General features: G+C 47.9%; 1 protein-coding gene across 1 annotated transcript in view; it reads right to left on the bottom strand.

The window, feature by feature from the left end:
* Positions 1 to 11,406, bottom strand: part of PDLIM4 (PDZ and LIM domain 4) — a 56,170-nt gene extending 44,764 nt beyond the window's left edge. Inside the window, exon 1 of the mRNA XM_054217751.1 lies at positions 11,208 to 11,406. Within this exon, the coding sequence (XP_054073726.1) occupies positions 11,208 to 11,300 (93 nt within the window). The 5' untranslated portion in view covers positions 11,301 to 11,406. The remainder of the gene's footprint in view (positions 1 to 11,207) is intronic.
* Positions 11,407 to 19,614: the final 8,208 nt, after the last annotated feature.

Genomic DNA, 19,614 nt, shown 5'->3' with positions numbered 1-19,614 from the left:
CATGGCTCCCCTCCCTGATCCAGAGTCCCTCCCCAGCTCTCCTGGAGCCCCTTGAGGGACTGGAAGGGGCTCCGAGGTCTCCCCAGAGCCTTCTCTTCTCCAGGCTGAACCCCCCCAGCTCTCTCAGCCTGTCCTCACAGCAGAGGGGCTCCAGCCCTCCCAGCATCTCCGGGGCCTCCTCTGGCCCCGCTCCAACAGCTCCGTGTCCTTCTGCTGTTGGTGCCCCAGAGCTGGAGGCAGCACTGCAGGGGGGTCTCCCCAGAGCGGAGCAGAGGGGCAGAATCCCCCCCTCGCCCTGCTGCCCACGCTGCTGGGGATGCAGCCCAGGCTGCGGGGGGTTTCTGGGCTGCCAGTGCACGTTGCTGGCTCATGTTGAGCTTCTCATCCACCAACACCCCCAAATCCTTCTCCTCAGGGCTGCTCTCCATCCCTTCATTCCCCAGCCCGGATTTGTGCATTGAGGTTGCCCTGACCCATGTGCAGCACCTTGCACTTGACCTTGCTAATGATGAAGCAGATCTCACACAGCACTGTGCATGGAATACCGACTGCCCATCGCCTGATCACTGCTGCATCTTCAGCGGGAGGCAACTGTAAGAGGACAACAGACATGCAGGACCAGTCAGCATGCTGGGGATGTCACTGGCACTCGTGTTTTCACAGCTCCTTTTATGCCCATCGAAGCGCATTCGCATGTACTCTTCCCGAGGGGATCGCGCAGGCACAGCACAGCGTCTGCTCCAGGAAGGCAGCATAAACACGCATCATTTCTAGTGCTCTCCCAAAATTAAATAAAGTAAATATAGAACAATGCTCTGCATTTAACCCCGCCACAAAATTAAGCAACTGCTTCTTCTTTTCTCTCTCTCAAAAGAAAAGAAAAAGCAGATGCATAGGAATATTTATAAATAGAAAATACTAAAAGAAACAACAAGCATGCACAGCTAGCAGTATCATAAGAGCAGGGCACGTGGAGGTTTGCAGAGCGTGTGCCCCTGGTGAGCAGCTCCGGGCTTTCAGGAGCAGAGAGTGGGCTCTCCTCGTGCAGTGCCTGCAGAGCGCGTCTCCTGCAGGAATTCGCCCCAGTAGGAAGCCATTTTTTTTCCCTTTTCTAAAAAGCATATTATTCTCCCTAATCCCCTCCGGACAAGTCTCATTTGTGATGCCTTTGTACATCTTCCACATAGCACTGGGCTTCAAAAAATACCGGAGACCCAATATCGGCACCTGTCTCAGTCCTTTCATACTATTTCAGCAGGAAAAAGAGAATTTTAAAGAGACTCCAGTAAACAGCCCTTCTCTCACCGTCCTCTGCCTCCTCGGTCACCACAGGAGGTTTGGTCCCAGTGCTGCGAGCATCACCCCCACGCTGGGGATAACGAGGGGAGATGCGACCCACGGGCTGTAGCACTGGACCAACACCCCATAACTCACCACCTCCTTTTCCCAAGCCATCAGCCAGTGAACTGTATCTGCACAAGCACAAACCAATTTTTTTAAAATAAGTTTTCCCAATTATTTTCCCCAGCACCTTTCCCAAAATGATGACCCGCCTCTCTCCTCTCCTCCAGGGAGAGCAGGACCAACAAGCAGCCCCCTCCCCAGCCAAGCAGATACTCTGATGCTATGGAACAGACTGGAAATCCCCCAAAGCCAGCGGCGGCTATCTTATCTGGAGCCTCATTAGGATTTATGGAGTGCTAGCATCTCACACCAGGCCAATAAAATAAAGCACATTAAGGCAACCGTTGTCCTGAGCCAGTTGGCGTTGGAAGCCATGCAATCTCATTTACTAAGCAAGATTACTCGCAGTGAGAGTAGTTGACTCGTGAAACACACATAGTGTTATACTTTCCCCCCCCGGAGATGGAGCACAGAAGCGTGTCAGGGCTGCGAGATCCGTCGGTGCAGAGCAAACCTCGGGGGGCAAAGTCCCCCGTGCCTCGCCATGCGCGTCCCGCTGCCCACGCAGGGACGACCCCGCACGCCGCAGAGACGGCCCAGCTCAGAGCTGACTTTGCTCAAGCCATCTCTAGAGTTGGGCCAACACCACAATCAGCGCTTAAGCGAAGGGATAATTTGTTACATTAACCCCTTTTTTGACTCTTTTCCCCAGAATCCTACCCCTGTAGCATCACCCGTGTCAGCACCCAAGCAGGACTGAGCTGGGGACACGGTTCCTCCTCGCTGCCTGCACAGGGCTCGGCACAGCCATCGGAGAGGAGAAATTAGTATTTATTCTCCCCGCAGTTTTTACTCAAATTAACAAAAGGTACCTATTCAGGCCAATCCCACCCACACAAAAAAGGCAGTTTCCTCTCCCAGATTGTCTTCGCTTTCACTCTTAAGAAAAAAAGCGACTGTAACAAAACACAACGCATCCCCTCAATTAATGAAGCCGTTTTCCCAGAATGTAATGGGTTAAAACGTGCAATCCCATACAAGCCTACACAGACCGCACCACTCTTCTCTTAAATCAATGGTAGTTTGTTAAAGGCAAGTCTGGGGAAATTTTCTGTTCTGCAAGCGTGATCAAAAGGGCCTGATTAAAGCCTTCCAGAGGCTTTCAAGATAGTGTGACAAAATTCTCAGCTTTTAAACAAAGCAAGGCTGTTCTAATATCAGGAAGCATGCTCCGAGGCAGCAGATGATCTTACGGTAGCAATATCTTTGCAAACAGGAAGAACCGAGAGTTAAATGACTAACTAACAAAGATAAATTCCCCAAATCCTTGAAGCATTCTTTCCAGGGATTCTCTTCAGCTTTTCAAAGCATCGTGCCTTGAACTGACATACATTCCTTGCCAATCTATTTGCATTTTTCTAATTGCTCATAAAAAAGTTCAACGTATCAAGACATTATTTAGGTACGCTGCACAGCCCAGCAAATGAAAAGCACTGTTTATGCAGCATGAATTCATTTAATAGTGAAGAAAACAAGATGAAACTTAAGAGCATAAAAGGGAAAGAACCAGAGCACGAGCGTTATAATAGGCGAGACGCTTGAAAATCCTTTTGAATCCAAGTACTAAGGGATCCAGACCCAAAATTAGAATCAGATTCGTAGTGCAGATCCTAATCCAGCTCAAAGGCTGAGGTTTCTATACAAAGAAATGGCTGAGAATCAATGAAATCGGCTATGAATTTTAGAGTGACCAACCACGTAACCTGCGTGCAACCCTCAAAGAGCTGACTGAGAAAGGCACAGGTCATTCAGACACTCACATCTGCCTTATTTTGCTGAAAGCTTGCCTTGCTCAGCCCAAGGGCACCCAGAACTCTGGCGGCACATCGCACTGCCTGCCCCATTCACGGTCCCCAAGAGCCCTCTTACCCTTTCTTCCAACGAGGAGCTGCAGATACACTGCTCCGCTACACAGAATCACGGAATGGTTTGGGTTGGAAGGGACCTTTAAAGGCCATCCAGTGCCACCCCCTGCCCTGGGCAGGGACACCTCCCACCACACCAGGTTGCTCCAAGCCCCGTCCAACCTGGCCTTGAACCCCTCCAGGGATGGGGCAGCCACAGCTTCTCTGGGCAACCTGGGCCAGGGGCTCACCACCCTCACAGCAAAGAGTTTCTCACATCTAAATCTCCCTGCTTTCACTTTAGAAGGGCCCCTCTTAACTATTACATCTGCTGTTACTCTTAAACCTGCTTTATGCTCGCTCTGCCAGGTTGGGGAGCAAGGCCAGGGTGGGACATCCTGCCCAGGGGACCCCAGCTAACCCTTGATGTAGGTGTGCCTGGGAGCATCACTGCAGGCCCTCAGACACCGCACCATTGCATGCCACTTGGCAAACTGGATTCAACAGCATCAGAGAAGGTGTTTATGATTATTTCCATGAGATGTTTAGTGCTCAGCTCCCCTACAAAGCCTCCCCTTCTCAGAGGTCTCACAGCAGGAGCGGGGGCCTCCTGAACCCCTGGCTGGGGAAAGCCCTGGGCGCTTTGCAGAGGACGCGCAGGAGCTGCCCGGAGCTCTCCCTTTCAAATCACTATCCTCCTCAGCCAGGAAGGTGGGCTGATGCTTCATTTCCTATCAAAAGGAAAGCAGCAGCAGAGGTATCTCCAAAGAGAAGAAAACCCTCCAACACAAAAGTTTGGGTTCAGCTGGTGAGCAAACCTGAAGCTCCTCTCTTGTGGAACAGGCAGGTGTTAATCTCGCACAGGCCGCAGGGATTCATGCCTTGGCAACGCGGCTGCCTTCTCCCAGTTGAATTGCAACCGCTAGGTATTTTGCAGGGTTTAGTCCTTTGTACCAAAAGCTTTACACGAGTTAAAGGCTTCTGGGGAGCGTTTGGTGGCTCACGCTGAACGATGGCCCTCAGCCATGGCGTACTGGGAACCTCCCAGCTGAGCTTCTGCTCGTGGTGCCTGCTATAGAACAGACCCGGATTTCACTGTTCATGACAGTTTCTCTCCTAGCTGTGCATTGCCCGTATCTGATAATTAAGAATAATTACTTTAAATAATCTTCCTTAACCTGGTATATTTTGCTTTCTTTACAGCTTGTACTGTAAAATGTCACTCGCACGTCATCTGCTATCAGTCCAACAACATGTAAAACCACTTAAGGCTTAACGGGCGTGAATTGGAGTTGCTCTGCTTGGCAGGAAAGATTGAGCGTGGCACGGGCCTTTGAGGCATCTTTATGATGTTTGGAAAATTCATTGGCTGAAATACTCTTGCACAGCAGTTGGGTTTTTTTTGTTGGTTTTTTTTTTTTTTTTTTTAAAAAAAAATAGAGCTGTATTCTCCCTGGTGGGAAAGCAGGGTTTACTCTAGGTCTCTGCTGGCTGGAAAAGCTACTCGAATGCCCCACTGCAGCTCAAGAGTTTTGCAATTGCACCAAGTCACCCAACGGATCCTGGCTTTGCTCGATGGTTTTTTGTAAATCCTGAAGTAGAAACCAAACACAACCTTATCTTCCAGGGCTTGGGGCAAGCGTGGCATTAATGGCTGTGGACAAATCCACCCCATGAGCCAAGCTCTGGCCAGATAGACCGTGGTTCGCTTGGGTACACATCCAGCAGCACCACTCCGACGACAAATCAGAGGAGTTTCTGTGAACATGTTTGTTTTAGCCTTTTTTTTTTTTTTAATCAACGCTACCAGATCTTGAGAGATCTACTGTTTTCTTTCACACTCCAGCACCTGTGGTCACAGATGACTTCAAAAATAGAAACATTTTCATTAAGTGTTTAGGTATCTAAGAACCCTGAGTCGATGCGTTTTAAGAGCTCAGAAAGCAAACAACAAATTTGGTCAGAAATACTGTATTTAAGAGCACTTGTGCCTTCTAGGATCTGCCACGTGACTCCTGCAGACTTGTGATATGCACTTTCTCCCCAAGCTACAAAAAAAAAAAAAAAATAATTGAATTGCAGTAGTCTGCACTAACTCCACACAATCCATGATGGTATATTTGTATCAAAATTAAAGGACTGATCTACCCCAACAGCAGGACCAGGCTTATCACCATCTATTGTGCTATACAGCAACAAAAAGTTTAAGAAAAAAAAAAGAAAATTCCACTTATTTCCCTTGTACGCTTCCTACACGAACAGGGCTGTGTTAGTAAGCCTGCTACCTAACTTTATTCTCTTTTATCGCTGTATCAGGTAGCATACAACCACGCACTTTTCCAAAGTAACTCTGAATACCTGTCCCAACAGGCAATCTTTCAATCTTCAAGAAGTCAGAAAATTGACATCACCATCATTTAAAAGTAAAAAAGAAAAAAAAAAGAAAAAAAATGCCCAAACCACAAAAACCCCCCTCGTCCCAGCTCTAACCCCCCAGTCACACAGAGCCCCTTCTGCTTTGTTCAAACCTGGCAGAGGCCCGCCCTGTTTTCAAGGGTGTGCTGGGTTTATTTTGCTAAACTCGCCCCAAGGTCAGACCTTGCATGAATGGACCTACATGAATCATCCTTTCCGCCTGCTTTCCCACTCCGGATTATCTGTGTGCTCGATTACGGTAATTAGCATTAGGCTTTCATTCCAGCTTATTCTACCATTACTGCCTCCTGAACCAGCGCAGGCATTTATTCTTCTCTTTCTGTTATTAAATAAAGCCTCCGTGATAGAATAACTTCAGCAGCAAATCTATCACATACATATTTTCCTTAGTTCTTGTCTGTAGTTCAGATTAACTGTTCAGTGCCAGCACAGCTTCAAGCGTAACCACCCAGATCTCTTGCCCCAGACTTTACAAGCACCAATCACTGGAAGAACAATGAGGACAAAAAAAGAATGACAGGCAAAACTATTTCCTTCCACTTAAAAAAATCATCCCACTTGATCTATTACATTCTAACAAACGTTATTATGCAACCAAATGAGAAACAGTAGCATCACTGAGTTCTACAAAGGCAATAAAGATACCAAAGGTCAGCAGAAGTCAGCTGGTTTTAGGATTCATCAGCACAGAGCAACTACTTCAGTCCGTTTGGGGGGTCTAAGCAGAAAGTGCATAATTTCCATTTAATAAACAATCAAATACATACAAGTTATATGTAAAAATCAGGAAAGAAGCTTCTGGAAAGCAAAGAGAAAACCCCGTTCCCTTCGGTGGCACCTCTGGTTCTCGCCTTCTCCGCCAACACAGGTGGAGCTCCCCGGGTAGCCACATGCGGCCCCAGCCCTGCCCCGCCAAGCTCTGCGGAGCTCCCCGTGCTCTGCCATCCCCCCCCACCAGAACAAGCCCTGCAGGCCACCCCAGCAGATCCTCCTCCGAGCGGGTACCCTCTGCACTCCAGTGGGATCACAGCAACGCACTGGGGCATTTGCCGGCTGCCCCGACAGAGTCAACATGACAACTTTTACTGGAATTCCTCCCTCAGCAGAATTCCTTCTTGAGTGTCCCAGCCTTTAACAGGACATGTATTTGCTCAAATACAAAAGCTACTTAAGTTTAAAAGTCAACCTTAATTCAAACAATACCTGGATAATGGATTGCAGACCAATTATTTCTCACCCTTCTTGTGTTACAGTTCCAAGACAACACCGAAAAATGCATTTTTGCTGCTCGGCTAGAGACTAGCGGCTAAACTAGTGTTGAAGCCAACAGATAAACTATAGTAAAAACTTTTAAAAAAAATACTGGAATCAGTCCATTTTTTAATTATGTGTTTAGCCAAGTAATTTTTCTATGACTCTACAAGCAGCAAGTGCTTGGATTAACAATGGCAGAGTCGGGTTGATGACGACACTGACTGCTGGAGGAGCTGGACAAGCGAGTTCGGGTGATTAAACGCACTCAGCTCCTCTAGTTACACTAATGACTGATTATCTTTTAATCCCAGGCAAGGGGTAGATCAACTGTGATCCCACACAGAACCGCAGCGCTCGCTGATGTGGTTACAAGCACAACACAGAGAGCAGCTGAGTAGTCATTCCATTTCTGCTCCTGAACCCTCGTTGCTGGTCAAAGGTGATGCTGGCCCGGCACTAAGCCCCCTTCCCACCAAGGGCAAAGAGTGCCCAGTTGTCAGCCTGCCCAACCAAGGAAAAGCAGCTGTCAGCTAACAGAAACTTAATTAAGTCTTAAAAGCTCTTTCTATCAAGTCATTAAGGCCAACTCAGATGTTTTGGATCATTCCCCTACCCCTATAAATATCACTAGGAGGAGGTACCATCAATTACATGATGTATTACACCCAGTGTTAGCTTACTGTAACCGTGGGTATAAAAGGAGTGGGTTTCTTTCCCAGGGCACAGCCTTGGGCTATAATTCCCATCTCAGCACTGTGCTGACAATGCACCAGCGTCACCCCTCTGTGCCCCAAAACCAGCCCAGCAAACTCCAGCCCCGCTCATCCGGGTCCCCCAGCAAATGCAAGAAGAAACAGGGCGGGAAGCTAGGTATAACAGCCACATGAGAAAGATGCCCTAAGCACACCCCCCAGATTTACATTTCTCTTTCCACATCTTTAATACTGAAGAACTGAGTACCCCAACTCCAGCCCTGGCCCCTCTGGGGCAATGCCCAGCAGCAGCTGTTCCCAGGCACTTGGGCAATCAGATCTTTGCCACTTAAGATTGATCAAACCCCAGAGGGAAGTGACTGGCTTTCAAGAAAAATAGATCATTCCTTGATTTCATGAGCATATTGGGAACAGCTGCAAGGGATGGGCTCGACACCACCAGCTGCACCTGGAGAAACTCTGTGACCCCACAGGGGGCTCAAGGCTAAAGCAAGTCCTGGTGAGGCAAGTCCCATTCCAGAGCAGGACTGCATGATTGTTATTTTCCTTGCTGCCAAATCCATATTTTTTTTCAGGTTTACCCCTTGACAATACTGTCACAAGCCACTTTTGGGGACTACCTTCAGCTTTCCTTCCTGCCCCACGCCAGGCACCTCCCCCTGCCTGGTGTTCAGCCGCATCATGGTGCCTTCCTGGCAGCTCCAGTCACACTGATGCTTCATTATTTCCCCTCCAGCAGTGACACTTGGGTTTCAGGCCCCACAAACGCCAACATTAAGGAACTCTGCCCTCATTTAATCCAGAATAATGACACTCAGAGAGGCTTTGGAGAAGAAGCTGCACTCTTCTAGGGTCCCCCCGGCAGACAGCAAAGCATTGCTCGCTGTGGCTCCTGGGGCAGCGACATCTCTGTGCTGGTATAGTGAGGGAGAGGTCTGGGGAGAAATTGTTTCTTGTAGCAGGCGCAGCAAAGAGTAGAGAAAACCAACATATTAATGACCGAATAATTATTTTTTCAACCCCTACACAGATGAATCTGTATTCTGTAAGTAGGCAGCCAGCCTCTGGCACCCAGACCTGAATGTGGGTAGCTTCTGGATGCTGTGAATCCCAAACTACAACCTTTGAATTCCCACTGTAGGATGCTCGCAGAGCCGTACAGCCCAAACACCTTGTGGTGCGTTGGTCCTCAACCCGCCTCGGGCACAGGAACCCGCATCCCTCGGGGAGCCCATCCCGCCGGGAGCACAGCAGCATCTTGGGCTCACAGCTGGATGCAGCAGTCCCAGAGTCTGGTTCTGCCTCCCAGTGGAATTTCTGCTTTTCAAAACATGTTTGTAATTTAATGGCATTTTAATATAAAACCAATAAAATAAAAATAAAAAAGCACTTTGAAGGAGGCAGAAGTCAGCCAAAAGCCTCAACAATTAGGCTACATACAGCAAGAGGCTCCGTCCCTCCTGCAGCGACCCAGCCCAGGCAAGGGGGGAGCCCCCAGCCCCCTTGCCTGGATTTCAAGCTGAAAAGAACAGATTTACTGGTTAGACAATTACACTAATTGTCTAACTAGACAATTACAAAATAAAAGTGAATATGGCACCACACCAACCACACTCAGCCCTCTGCAAAGAAGCAGGGTGACACAAACCCACCACTGAGCAAAGCCCTGGCTCCTCGGGGAGCACCCCCAGCCCCTTCCTGCACCCCCATGGCCAGGAGCGGTGGCAGAGGCCAATTCCTCCCCAGTTTTAACATCTTCAGGTACTATTTGCAAAGCCAGCGAGGTCTCTTGTGTTAAGAGACCAGAGCCCAAGCAGAGCCCCCTACACCCGTATTTATGTTCCCAGCGAGCCGTTCATCACCCTCCGGGAGCAGCCATTGTGTACAGAACATCGGAGCATCGCCCCTCTCTTCAGTGGGAGCAGACTTTTAAAAAGGATCTAATTTAAAAGGCTGCCCTGCTATGGAACATGAAATAACACCCCACAACTGCTACTTGTGTTACAGCTCCTTGTGATCCAAAGCAAAGACCGGCCTGATGAGAATTATCCTCACACCTCCCAGGTTTGCTGAATCAAAGAAGGAATTTGGCAAGCCACCTGTCTAGGCAAAAGCAGACTTTGTTGTTTCTTGTTTAATGTTAAACCAAACTTTTTTTTCAAACTAACAGGAAAACACGCTCCCTCCGCTAAATTACAATGTTCATTTTCACAACCGGAATGTTTTTACAGTCACCGAGAGGCGATTTTGTGTTTTGGTGTGATACGTCCCACATTACCGGGGGAAGAAGAGGACTTACCTGTGGCCACGAGGCGCAGGCTGAGCCCCAAAAGCCGAGTGCCACCCGTCGCAGCGCAGCCCCCCCAGCTGTGTGTGCACCGCAGCAGCACGGCCAGCCCCCCCAGCTGCTGCTCCCTCCACGTCCCAGCCTTTCCCGGGCTGGGATTTCCCTCCTCTCCATCCACCTCCTCCTGCTACTCCTCCAAAACCGGCTGGAACACTTGGGAAGGGACAGTCCAAAGTGAAAACAGAGCCATAAAGCTGTGTAATAGGCGTGTTCGAACTCAAACACAAACCGAGTCTCTTTAAAACGCGCTCTCTTCCATAATTATTTCTTTAAAACTCAGAGTACATGTTTTCCCTTTTCTGTCACAGCTTTGGCAGATGAATGAAAAGACGGCAAACAGCTTGTATGCGTTACAACAATATTTTTAAGTTATAGCTCCTTTCAAAGCCTTTCAATCCTCGCAGTGTTTGCTCAGGCGCCGCAGCAGCTGCCCAGGAGAGCTCGGCAGTAACACACAGCCCCAGCAAGACCAGGCAGCTGCGGTGTCCAGCCCTTTCCCAGGGCAGCCCGCCGGCGATGGAAACACCAGTGCCCACAGGAACATGCCCGGCTCGGGCACAGCACCTCATCCATCACTCCACCTTGCTGCGCTCCTTCCCTGCACGGGGGACGCTTTGTTTTCATATATATCTACGCACAAAGCCTATTTCAAGCTAGCCACGGTGTCTTCGCAAAGAAGTTTCCAGAATACATCTTGGTGAGGTTAAACTCAAGCGTGAGTGCACTTAGACAGTAATTACTACCAGCCCACAGGGACCCCATAACACAGCAGCCTGCGCGGAGGAACTTCTTGCTGACTTTACTCCTGCCTTCCTAAAAAAAAAAATAAATACCCCAACAGCCTGTGAACTCGGTCCAGGGCCCAACTCCAAGCCCTCTGTAGTGCTGAGCACTGAAAACGCCAACAGCGGATCTTTATGAATTAACATCCGAAAAAATAAACGCAGCGTGGAGAACGCTATCAGCTCTGCTGAAACGGTGCTGCGGTCAGAGGGGGAAAACCTTACTTGCGTGTATTTCTGTGTGTATACGTAATAATAGATAAGTAAAAAGACCCCAAACGCTGCTCCCCGCCGGTCCCGGGTACCAGCGGACCCACCCCGCTCCCATCCCCGCCGGTCCTTCCCCCCCACTCCGTCCCCGGCTCACCCTGGAGATGGTCAGGGGGGCGCTGAAGTCTTTCCCGCCCACCAAGCGAAACCCCCACGGCGAAGGGCCACGCAGGACCACCGAGTGGGACATGGCGAGGGCGGTGGGGCTCTCCCTGCCCGCTGCGGCTCCGGCTCCCACTCGCGATCGCGATCCGAATCGCTTCGCGCGTCTCCGAAACGCCGGGACGGGTCGATCCCGCCTCCCCGACACGCCCCGCGTGGCGGGGCGTGTCGGGGAGGCGGGATCGACCCGTCCCGGTCGTCGCAGGGGGGGAGCTTTATCATGGATTTTCTCCCCCGAATGTTTTTACCGGTGGGTTTCGGAGCGAGCGCTCGCAGTAGCGAAGTCTGCGTTTGGCGCGCGTTCGGCGCCTTCATCCTCCGGAGTGGAAGGAAAACGATGCAATGGGTCGGTAAACGTGTGGTCACAAACTGTTTTGTTTATCACAAAGCGGCAGGTTGAAGGAGAAAAGAGGAACTTGCGAGAAAATGGTCGGGTTGGGTTTAGAGCAGTTGGGAATCTTTCATTGTTATCGCTTGGGCGAAAGAGAAACTCCCAAGAAAATAGCTTGGGTTTAAAGCAGTTTGGGAATCCTTCATGGTTATCACTTGGCCCCAAAAGAAACTTCCAAGAAAACAGTCAGGTGGGTTTTAAGGCAGTTCGGGGCTTCTTCGTGGTTATCATTTGTCTAAAAGATAAGCTTCCAACAAAATAGGTTGGGTTTAAAGCAGTTTGTGAATCCTTCATGGTTATCACTTGGCCCAAAGAGAAACTTCCGAGAAAATAGTCAGGTTGGGTTTGAAGCAGTTTGGGAATACTTCATAGTTGTCCCTCGGGCAAAAGAGAAACTTCCAAGAAAATAGGATGGGTTTAAAGCAGTTTGGGGATTCTTCATGGTTATATCCCTTGGCCAAACGAGAAAGTTCTGAGAAAATAGTCAGGCTGGTTTTAAAGCAGTTTGGGAATCCTTCATGGCTATCACTTCGCCCAAAGAGAAACTTCCAAGAAAATAGTCAGGTTGGGTTTAAGGCAGCCTTGAGAAAAAAAGGCTTAGGGGTGACCTTATCACTCTGTTACAGTATTTAAAGGGTGGCTACAAAGAAGATGGAGACCCCCTTTTTAGAAACAGTCACATGGAAAGGACGAGGGGTAATGGGTACAAGTTATCCCTGGGGAGATTCCAATTGGACACAAGAGGAAAATTGTTCACAATGAGAACAGTCACCCACTGGAATAATCTCCCCAGGGAAGTGGTGGATTCCCCAGCACTAGACACATTTAAGATTCAGCTGGTGGACAGGGTGCTGGTCTATCTTGTCTAGACTGTGCTTTTGCCAAGAAAGGTTGTGCCAGAGCATCCTTGAGGTCCCTTCCAACCTGGTATTCTATGATGCTCCGATGCAGTTTGGGAATCACTTGGCCGATGCACCCCAGCATCACTGTGTCTTTGCAGGGGTCTGTGGGGCAGCACCAGGCACCGCAGGGCATCCCTGCTTCCTCCTGGTACAGCAAACCGGTGACCGTCGGAGCATGCAGAAGATGTCCAAGCTGCGGAGGGTGTTTACTGTGATGGCTTGTAGGCATGCGGCGGTAGCTTGGAGGTGGGATGGGTGGGCAGCAGAGCCGCTCAGCATCTCCCCCAAAAGCTGAGAGCAAATCTCAAAACGTCTGTAAACCTCCCTCTCTTCCTGGAAAGGGCTGGGCTGGAATATCCCACTTCAAAAAACGACATAACAAAGGATTCATTGTTTGAAAAGTCCAGTTTCATCAAGTACCTTCTTGTTGCCCAGTTTCTGTGAGTTTGATTTATGTACTTTTTGTGGTGCATGCTTTTTGCATGCATTTGCTCGTGACGCGGGAAGGTTTGTGTGACCGTCTCACCACTGTGCCCGTGTTACCCGGGAGGCTTCGGCCCGTGGGACGGGGCTGGGAGCTGAGGCTTTCAAACACACTCCCGAGCTGTGCTGCAGCCTTGTGATTTAGCAATGTGAATACAGCGCGCGCACAGTGTTATGAACCCCAAAACACAATAACCTTTGTTTGCTTTGCTAGAAAGGTGCCTACAGAGGAGCAGCTCGGCTGCAGCCGGTACCCGCAGAGCTTTCGCCCGGACTCTTTGTTCCACGCGAGCGTTGCCTCCATGGAGGGCGGCTCTAAAAGCTGACTTTTGTCTGTGCAACTGGGGATGAATCATACCTCCTCATTCCTGCATGATATCACCCAGCCTGCAGAAGTCTGGGAGTAGGCTGGCCTGAGGTTTCCTTGCTTGTGTTAGAAAATCCACCCAGCCAAACACTGAAATTTGCCTTGCTGGAGGCCTAGTTTACGTCCCACCTTCCCTGCTCTCGCTGTTTGGTGACGAGGAGCAGTTTCCTGAAGGACTGAGTTAAATACGCGCACAAATGCGGTGTGGCGGCACTGGCATCTCCTCCCTCAGGAGGGAAAAGAAAAAATCCTTTCATAAAAGAAACTAAGTTTGCTGGAAAGGAGCAGCAATACAAGCAGAGAAAAGGGAAAGAGCAGAGAAAAAAAATGGAGACTGCAGATCAGAGGAGTCAAACACTTTCTGCTGGCATTCAGCGGGGTTTCGTTACCAGGGTCGTTTCTAAATTACACTCAGGCTGTGAGTGACAGGCTCTGCCGCCCAGCAAACTGTCGGGGTTTTCGAAGTAATTCGCTGGCGTAGGTAACAGCTGATCAAAACGCAGAAATCCCCACTCTTAAAGTATTCATTCCAAAAGCTGATGGGAAAGCAGCTGGCTCCCAGGCACTTTCTCTTCAAGGCCTTTTGAACGCTCAGCCCAAGTTACCCCTCACATAACTTAAGGCTCGTCGAAAACTTAACCCAAGTAAAATACAATTAGAACTAGCCAAATTGGTATAAACTTGTAGGTGTGGTTAATCGAAATGAGACTATATTCCAAAATACATTAAATAAATAGATTCCTAACTACATTAAACTGAGGCAGTTTTACTCGGAGTGCAAATGTCTGCAGTAGAATTGCTCCTGATGGAAAGTGTCCATGTGTAGAGCAGCCCTCAGATTTCAGAACTCCATCAGGAATTAATTTGGCACCCCTCTATCAGCGATACATGTTTTTTTCCCCAGGATTTGGGGAATGAGAACATTAGCTAAAGAGCTCCACATTTCACAGGTGCCTCATTTTCCTTCAGCTGCCCACACCTTTTCACATGTGCTTTCTTTGAGCAAAGCCAATACAATTTTGCAGCCTCCAAAGGCCCCAAGTTGTATTCTCACTTCCATCAAAGTAGGCTCGTAAGTTTCTGGTTTTCTCTTTGATAACTTGAGAATTCTTAAATTATATTTTAAGTAATTTCCAAAAAGTAATTGGAGTTCTACTTTTGGAACAGAACTCAACGCAACCAACAGAAGATGTCCTGAACCCTGCTGTGGGAGCAAGCCTTAGCACCCAGCTAAAATACAGGATCTCCAACACGTTCTTTCTTCCACTGAGTGCTGAAACACGAGAGCAAGCTCTAACAAAGACCACACATTATTCAAAGGAGAGGTCAAACGTGTTCATGAATTCAATCTCATCACCCCATTTGCTTTATCTTCCCCCCTCCAATATTTTCCTCAGTGTTTGTTTCCAGTATTTTTCCACCCTGAAGTCTTATCACCTCTTTGTTTCTGTTTTGAATATTCCATTCTGGCTCTCCTTCGCTGCTGGTGACACTCTCGGTTTCCTTCCTTTGTTATCACAGACCGACTGGGTAAGCTACGGATATTCAGCTTTGTGTCCCATTTTGAATGAGCATTCAGGTTTTCCATTTGCCACCCCCCCAAAACGTCTAGCAGAGGTCCCACACTTATCTGGGAGGCCTGATAATAACCCCCCAATGCTGTTTTTGAACATCTGCCCACATGAGAGTGATTTCAAGCACCATTATGGCTTCATAGTTCTTCTTCAGGTCAGGAGATTTTCTTGCTCGACAAATTGCTGCCTTCTGGACTGTGGCTGTTTCTCCTTAGAGCAGTTTTAGGAGGCTGAAGTTACCCATGAGTCCTCTATAGCAGCAGGCTGGGTATAGTGGAAGTAGATAGTATATCCTCTGACATTCTCACATCAGTTTAAGGGTGGTAAGTTGATGTATGGGTTGTTATGAACATTTTATTTCATGTTTTCCTTCTTATTAGAAGTTAGTCATTCGCAAATTGCTTGATAGACACAATTTGATTATCAGTCAGTGATAAATCGCTGTCCTCTTTGCACTGACCCCAGGCCCTTCATAAAAGATTTTCTTTTTAGATTGTGAAAAAAAAAACCTGATAAAACCTTGTAAGTTCAATAAATGACTGCATTTGTCAGACAGATCTGCAAAAGGCTTGCTAAGATAAAGCTGCTTTGTTTTTCAGATTAAGGTAGAATTTAGTCGCGCTATAGATGGGGTTTTTTTCTGATGTGGGGCCTCAAAACATCTACCAGTAGAACTGTGATTGCTAGAGCAGGGGCATCTCTCTTGGTTGCATACAACTCAACTTGACAAGATGCTCAGTATATCATCACGCACTTTCAGCTTTCCTCCTGGAGGGCACAGCTTGGGTTTTGAACTGGCTTCATAACGTTCACGTGGCACTTATGACTCCCCGAAACCAGCAGCATCTTCTTGTAGAATCACCTGAATGTTTGTGGAGTCCCCAGCATGAGTGCTGGCACCTCTGTTGTCTGGTAGTTACATCACCTACCTCTCCTTTTCTCGCTGGAATATGTGTCATTGCATGATTAACTATTCAACAAGGATATGTGACCTGTAACTGGGAATGTGCTGGGAGTTACAGTTTTCACTCATCCATCAGTCATGCCTAATTTGCCTTCTAGAAAGGGCACATTTGGAAACACTAATCCAGAACATCGAGGGAATGGCATCTGAAGAAGATGAAGTTGACAGTTAGGTATTTTTTGGCCAAAGACATAGATTAAAAGGCCATCTGAAGTGTGGAAAGGTGGTTATTTGGTACAAGTCCAAATGACTAAACGGCAAGAAGTTTTAATAAGGGTTCATTTGGTAGGTCCCTACTTCATGTAGAAAGCTAGTGAGAAAAGTATTAGCTGAACGTCTGATACATTCACACGCCTTTGGATGAAGACAGGTCTGTAACGTATTTATATTACAAAGACACCCCTCATATTCCTGCATAATGCAGAGATGACCTTTATCAACAGTGGGTTCTCAGTGGAGTCCACACAATGCCCGTTCCCCTCCCCTGGTCCTTCTCCTGCTGCCTTGGATGTCACCTTCAGCCAGACCTCGAGCCAGAGCTGGGCACAGCGCAGCTATGAGCAAGAGGGGACCCAGAGCAAGTGGCAGAGGGCACTCGTGACCAACCAGCCCAAAGACATCCTTCCATTATACACCAGGAAGTGCAGCTCCCCATAGCGCTCACTGAAGTAGCAAACTCCTGTACGATAAAAGTTCATTTTGAAGTAACATTAATCATGTTCAAAAATACTTCTTGCAGCTTATTTACCCAGAGGTTCCAGATGGATGGCTTCCTGAAAGAGCTTTAGTTGCACTGACGTCTAATGTAGCAGATGTAAAATTCCAAACTCCCGTTAATTTTATCACCTGGGAATTTAAATACTTCTATCATTAAGGTAAAACAAAAATTTTTATAGCCCATCTGTTTAAACTCATGGTGGTTACCCAAGGCATGAGATCTTTCCCTTTCAGCGTAGCTACTGTTGGAAATATTTTAAACTAATGTACATATATGTTCCACAGGATGTGCTTTTTAATCCATAAAAGCATCCATACTTAATTTTTAAATGAAGGTGGGAATCTAAGCTAGTTTCTTGGCTGCAGAGTGGAACAATCAGTAACGCCCCTTTAGAACATTTGTGAGCAGTTTAATATGGACATTTGATATTTAAAAGTAGGTTTAAGCGCCAAACTTGATGTTAGCTCATGGGTTGACCTTCCCAACAGCCGCACTCCTCTTAAAACTGGGTTTCAGATTCAGCGGCTCATGGTTTGTGTTTGGAGCTCGTTTGTTGTGAACAGTCATTCGGAGGTTCTAACGCTGGCCGTTCCTCTCGGTCTTTGTGACTGGAAACGGTGCCTGGAAGTGCTGCTCATCCCATGAATTCAGAATTCTTGTGGGAGTAAAGCCTCCAAGCAATGTTTCATGGCATTTGTGCGATTTGCCCTCCAGTAGTCAGTGTTTCTCAGAGTATAGCTTCTTCTCCTTTCTTACGTTAATCAGCAGTCTTTGACAGCTTCATCTCAATTTCTATCTCCATTGCCTAAATGAGTCCTTTCTGGTGCCTTCCTGACCCGTCAGGATTCATGTACAACAGATGCTTAGCGGGTTTCAGTTTATTTCTTTACTTAATAGTTGAAAAAATCAAAAAAATCCAAAAATATCCAAAACATCCTGTGAAAACAGTTAATTTTGAAACTCATTATTTGGATTAAGTCCAGGCAAATCTCAACCCTGTGGCGGATTTAACTGCAGGTTTCCAAAGGATTACTTAATTTATAGGCTTCGCAGGATCTCTCAGATCTGAGTTATTATTTTGGCTTTTGAAAGTTCCTTGGCGGATGCCCAAGGGTTGGGAACTGTCATTCTGAATTCTATTGAATTCATTTGTTTGTCTAAATCATTTCTAAAAAGCTTATCTTGGGGATCTAAGCGTCCCACAGAGAAAAATCCAGCTGTGATAGAAATCATTAGGATAATGAAAGAAATCTCGTTGGCCCAGTAGAATTTCTTGCTCTGTAATTGCCTTCAGGTGGAGCAGCTGCTGCCTCCCAAGGCTTTTTCTGGATTTGTGGCATTGCTACGGAGAAAACTGTACGCGAGAAGCTGTCCTGTGCAGGGCCAGCTCCATCTTTGATTCTCTTAAACACCGTGCAGCAGACGCACATTCACAGTAAGGACAAAGATGAACCCTTTGTCTTGGTAAGATGTCTGCAGGGGGTACAATGCAGCAGGGCTTGACCCAAAATGCAGTTTATCCTTCTGTTCTGGCAAGTATTAACAAGACAATTTTTACACATTACTCTAATCCTTGCTCATCAGACTACCAGTCATCCACCAGAACTTCCTACGGCTGGGGTTTTGCAACCCGCTGAAGAGCAAGGATAAATCCTGCCTCACAGACGTCGCAGACTAAACACCCGATAAGAGGCGGCGGATGGGTTTCCCAAGGAGGAACACCGGGAAGGACGGCACAGCGTGGTCGGCTCCTGGCGGAGCACAGCCTGTTCTTGATGGAGGGTGACATCAAGGAAGGCTGTGGAGGAGAAGGACAAGGCAGCTCGTCAAGGTTCATGGAAAGCTCACAAAATGTTCCATCGTACTGTTTACAAACAAAACATGGTCTTTGTATTATTTACTGCTTCTTATCAATTTTGCTGAAAAAATTAGTTGGCTCCGTGTTCAATCTGTTCTCAGTCCCATCTTTTATCTCTCCTGGTTTGAGCATCACTGGACTAATTTACGTTCTAATGCTTGGGAAAACTGCACTTTTAGAAGACTCTAGTGTCTGAATTGGTGAAAATATCTACTTCATAGCCAGCTCTGGGATGCGGGTTTCAAGGTCTCAGTGTTTTCGAGCTCACCAGGTGTGGGGATGAGGAGGAGCGAGACCTGGGCACTTGACCCAAGCTGACACAGGGTTATTTCATGCCATGAATGTCATATTCAACAGAAATTAGAAAGTTTGCTGAGGAGTTCTCTCTCTCCCTTGATGGCTGTGATCCTGAGCACTCCTTGCCCCGGTGCCGGAGCCTTGAGCCCTCCCCTTCCTCCCGAAGCCACAGTGCTCACAGGGTCCCACATTGGCTGTCCCTGCTGGGGGAATAGGCTGGGTATAGTCTTTGTATATCTTATATTGGCATTGGGATCAAATTGGTTCTCTAGTATTATTAATGTTGATTATTTAGTCTTACTCTATTAAATCTGTTTATATTTCAACCCTTGTGTTTCCTTTTTTTTCCCCCGATTCCCCTTCCCAGGTGAGGAGGGGTCATTGGGTGATAGAATAATTGTCTAAATGACAATAAATTGTGGTGGGTTTCTCAAACCATGACACCGTGTCAGGTGGCAGAGCACACAGATGAGCAAATGCCTGTCAGCTTGGCTCTAATCTTACTCCCGGCTGGAATCCGCAGAGCGAGACCAAGCCGAGAAGGAGCCTGGACAGGGCAAAGCGGCTGGTGAGGACCCTGCCACCACTGGGGACGTCCTGCAGCCGCGCCCCAGGAGATGCTCAGGTCCTTTCCATCTCACCCATGAGGTAGGGAGCCCGGAATATATTGATGAGGTGCAAGGAGCTGGTCTGTGTGCTTTGGGGGTGCGTGATCTCCTCCGCACAGCTTCATCTGCTGCCTGACGAGGCAGGATTAACCCCGGCTCTTCCTCTGCACGAGCTGTAGC

The sequence above is a fragment of the Rissa tridactyla genome, chromosome 11, assembly GCF_028500815.1.
Source record: "Rissa tridactyla isolate bRisTri1 chromosome 11, bRisTri1.patW.cur.20221130, whole genome shotgun sequence".
NCBI lineage: Eukaryota > Metazoa > Chordata > Aves > Charadriiformes > Laridae > Rissa > Rissa tridactyla.
The sequence above is the reverse complement of the archived record's forward strand: the minus strand, read 5'-3'. Positions and strand labels throughout refer to the sequence as shown.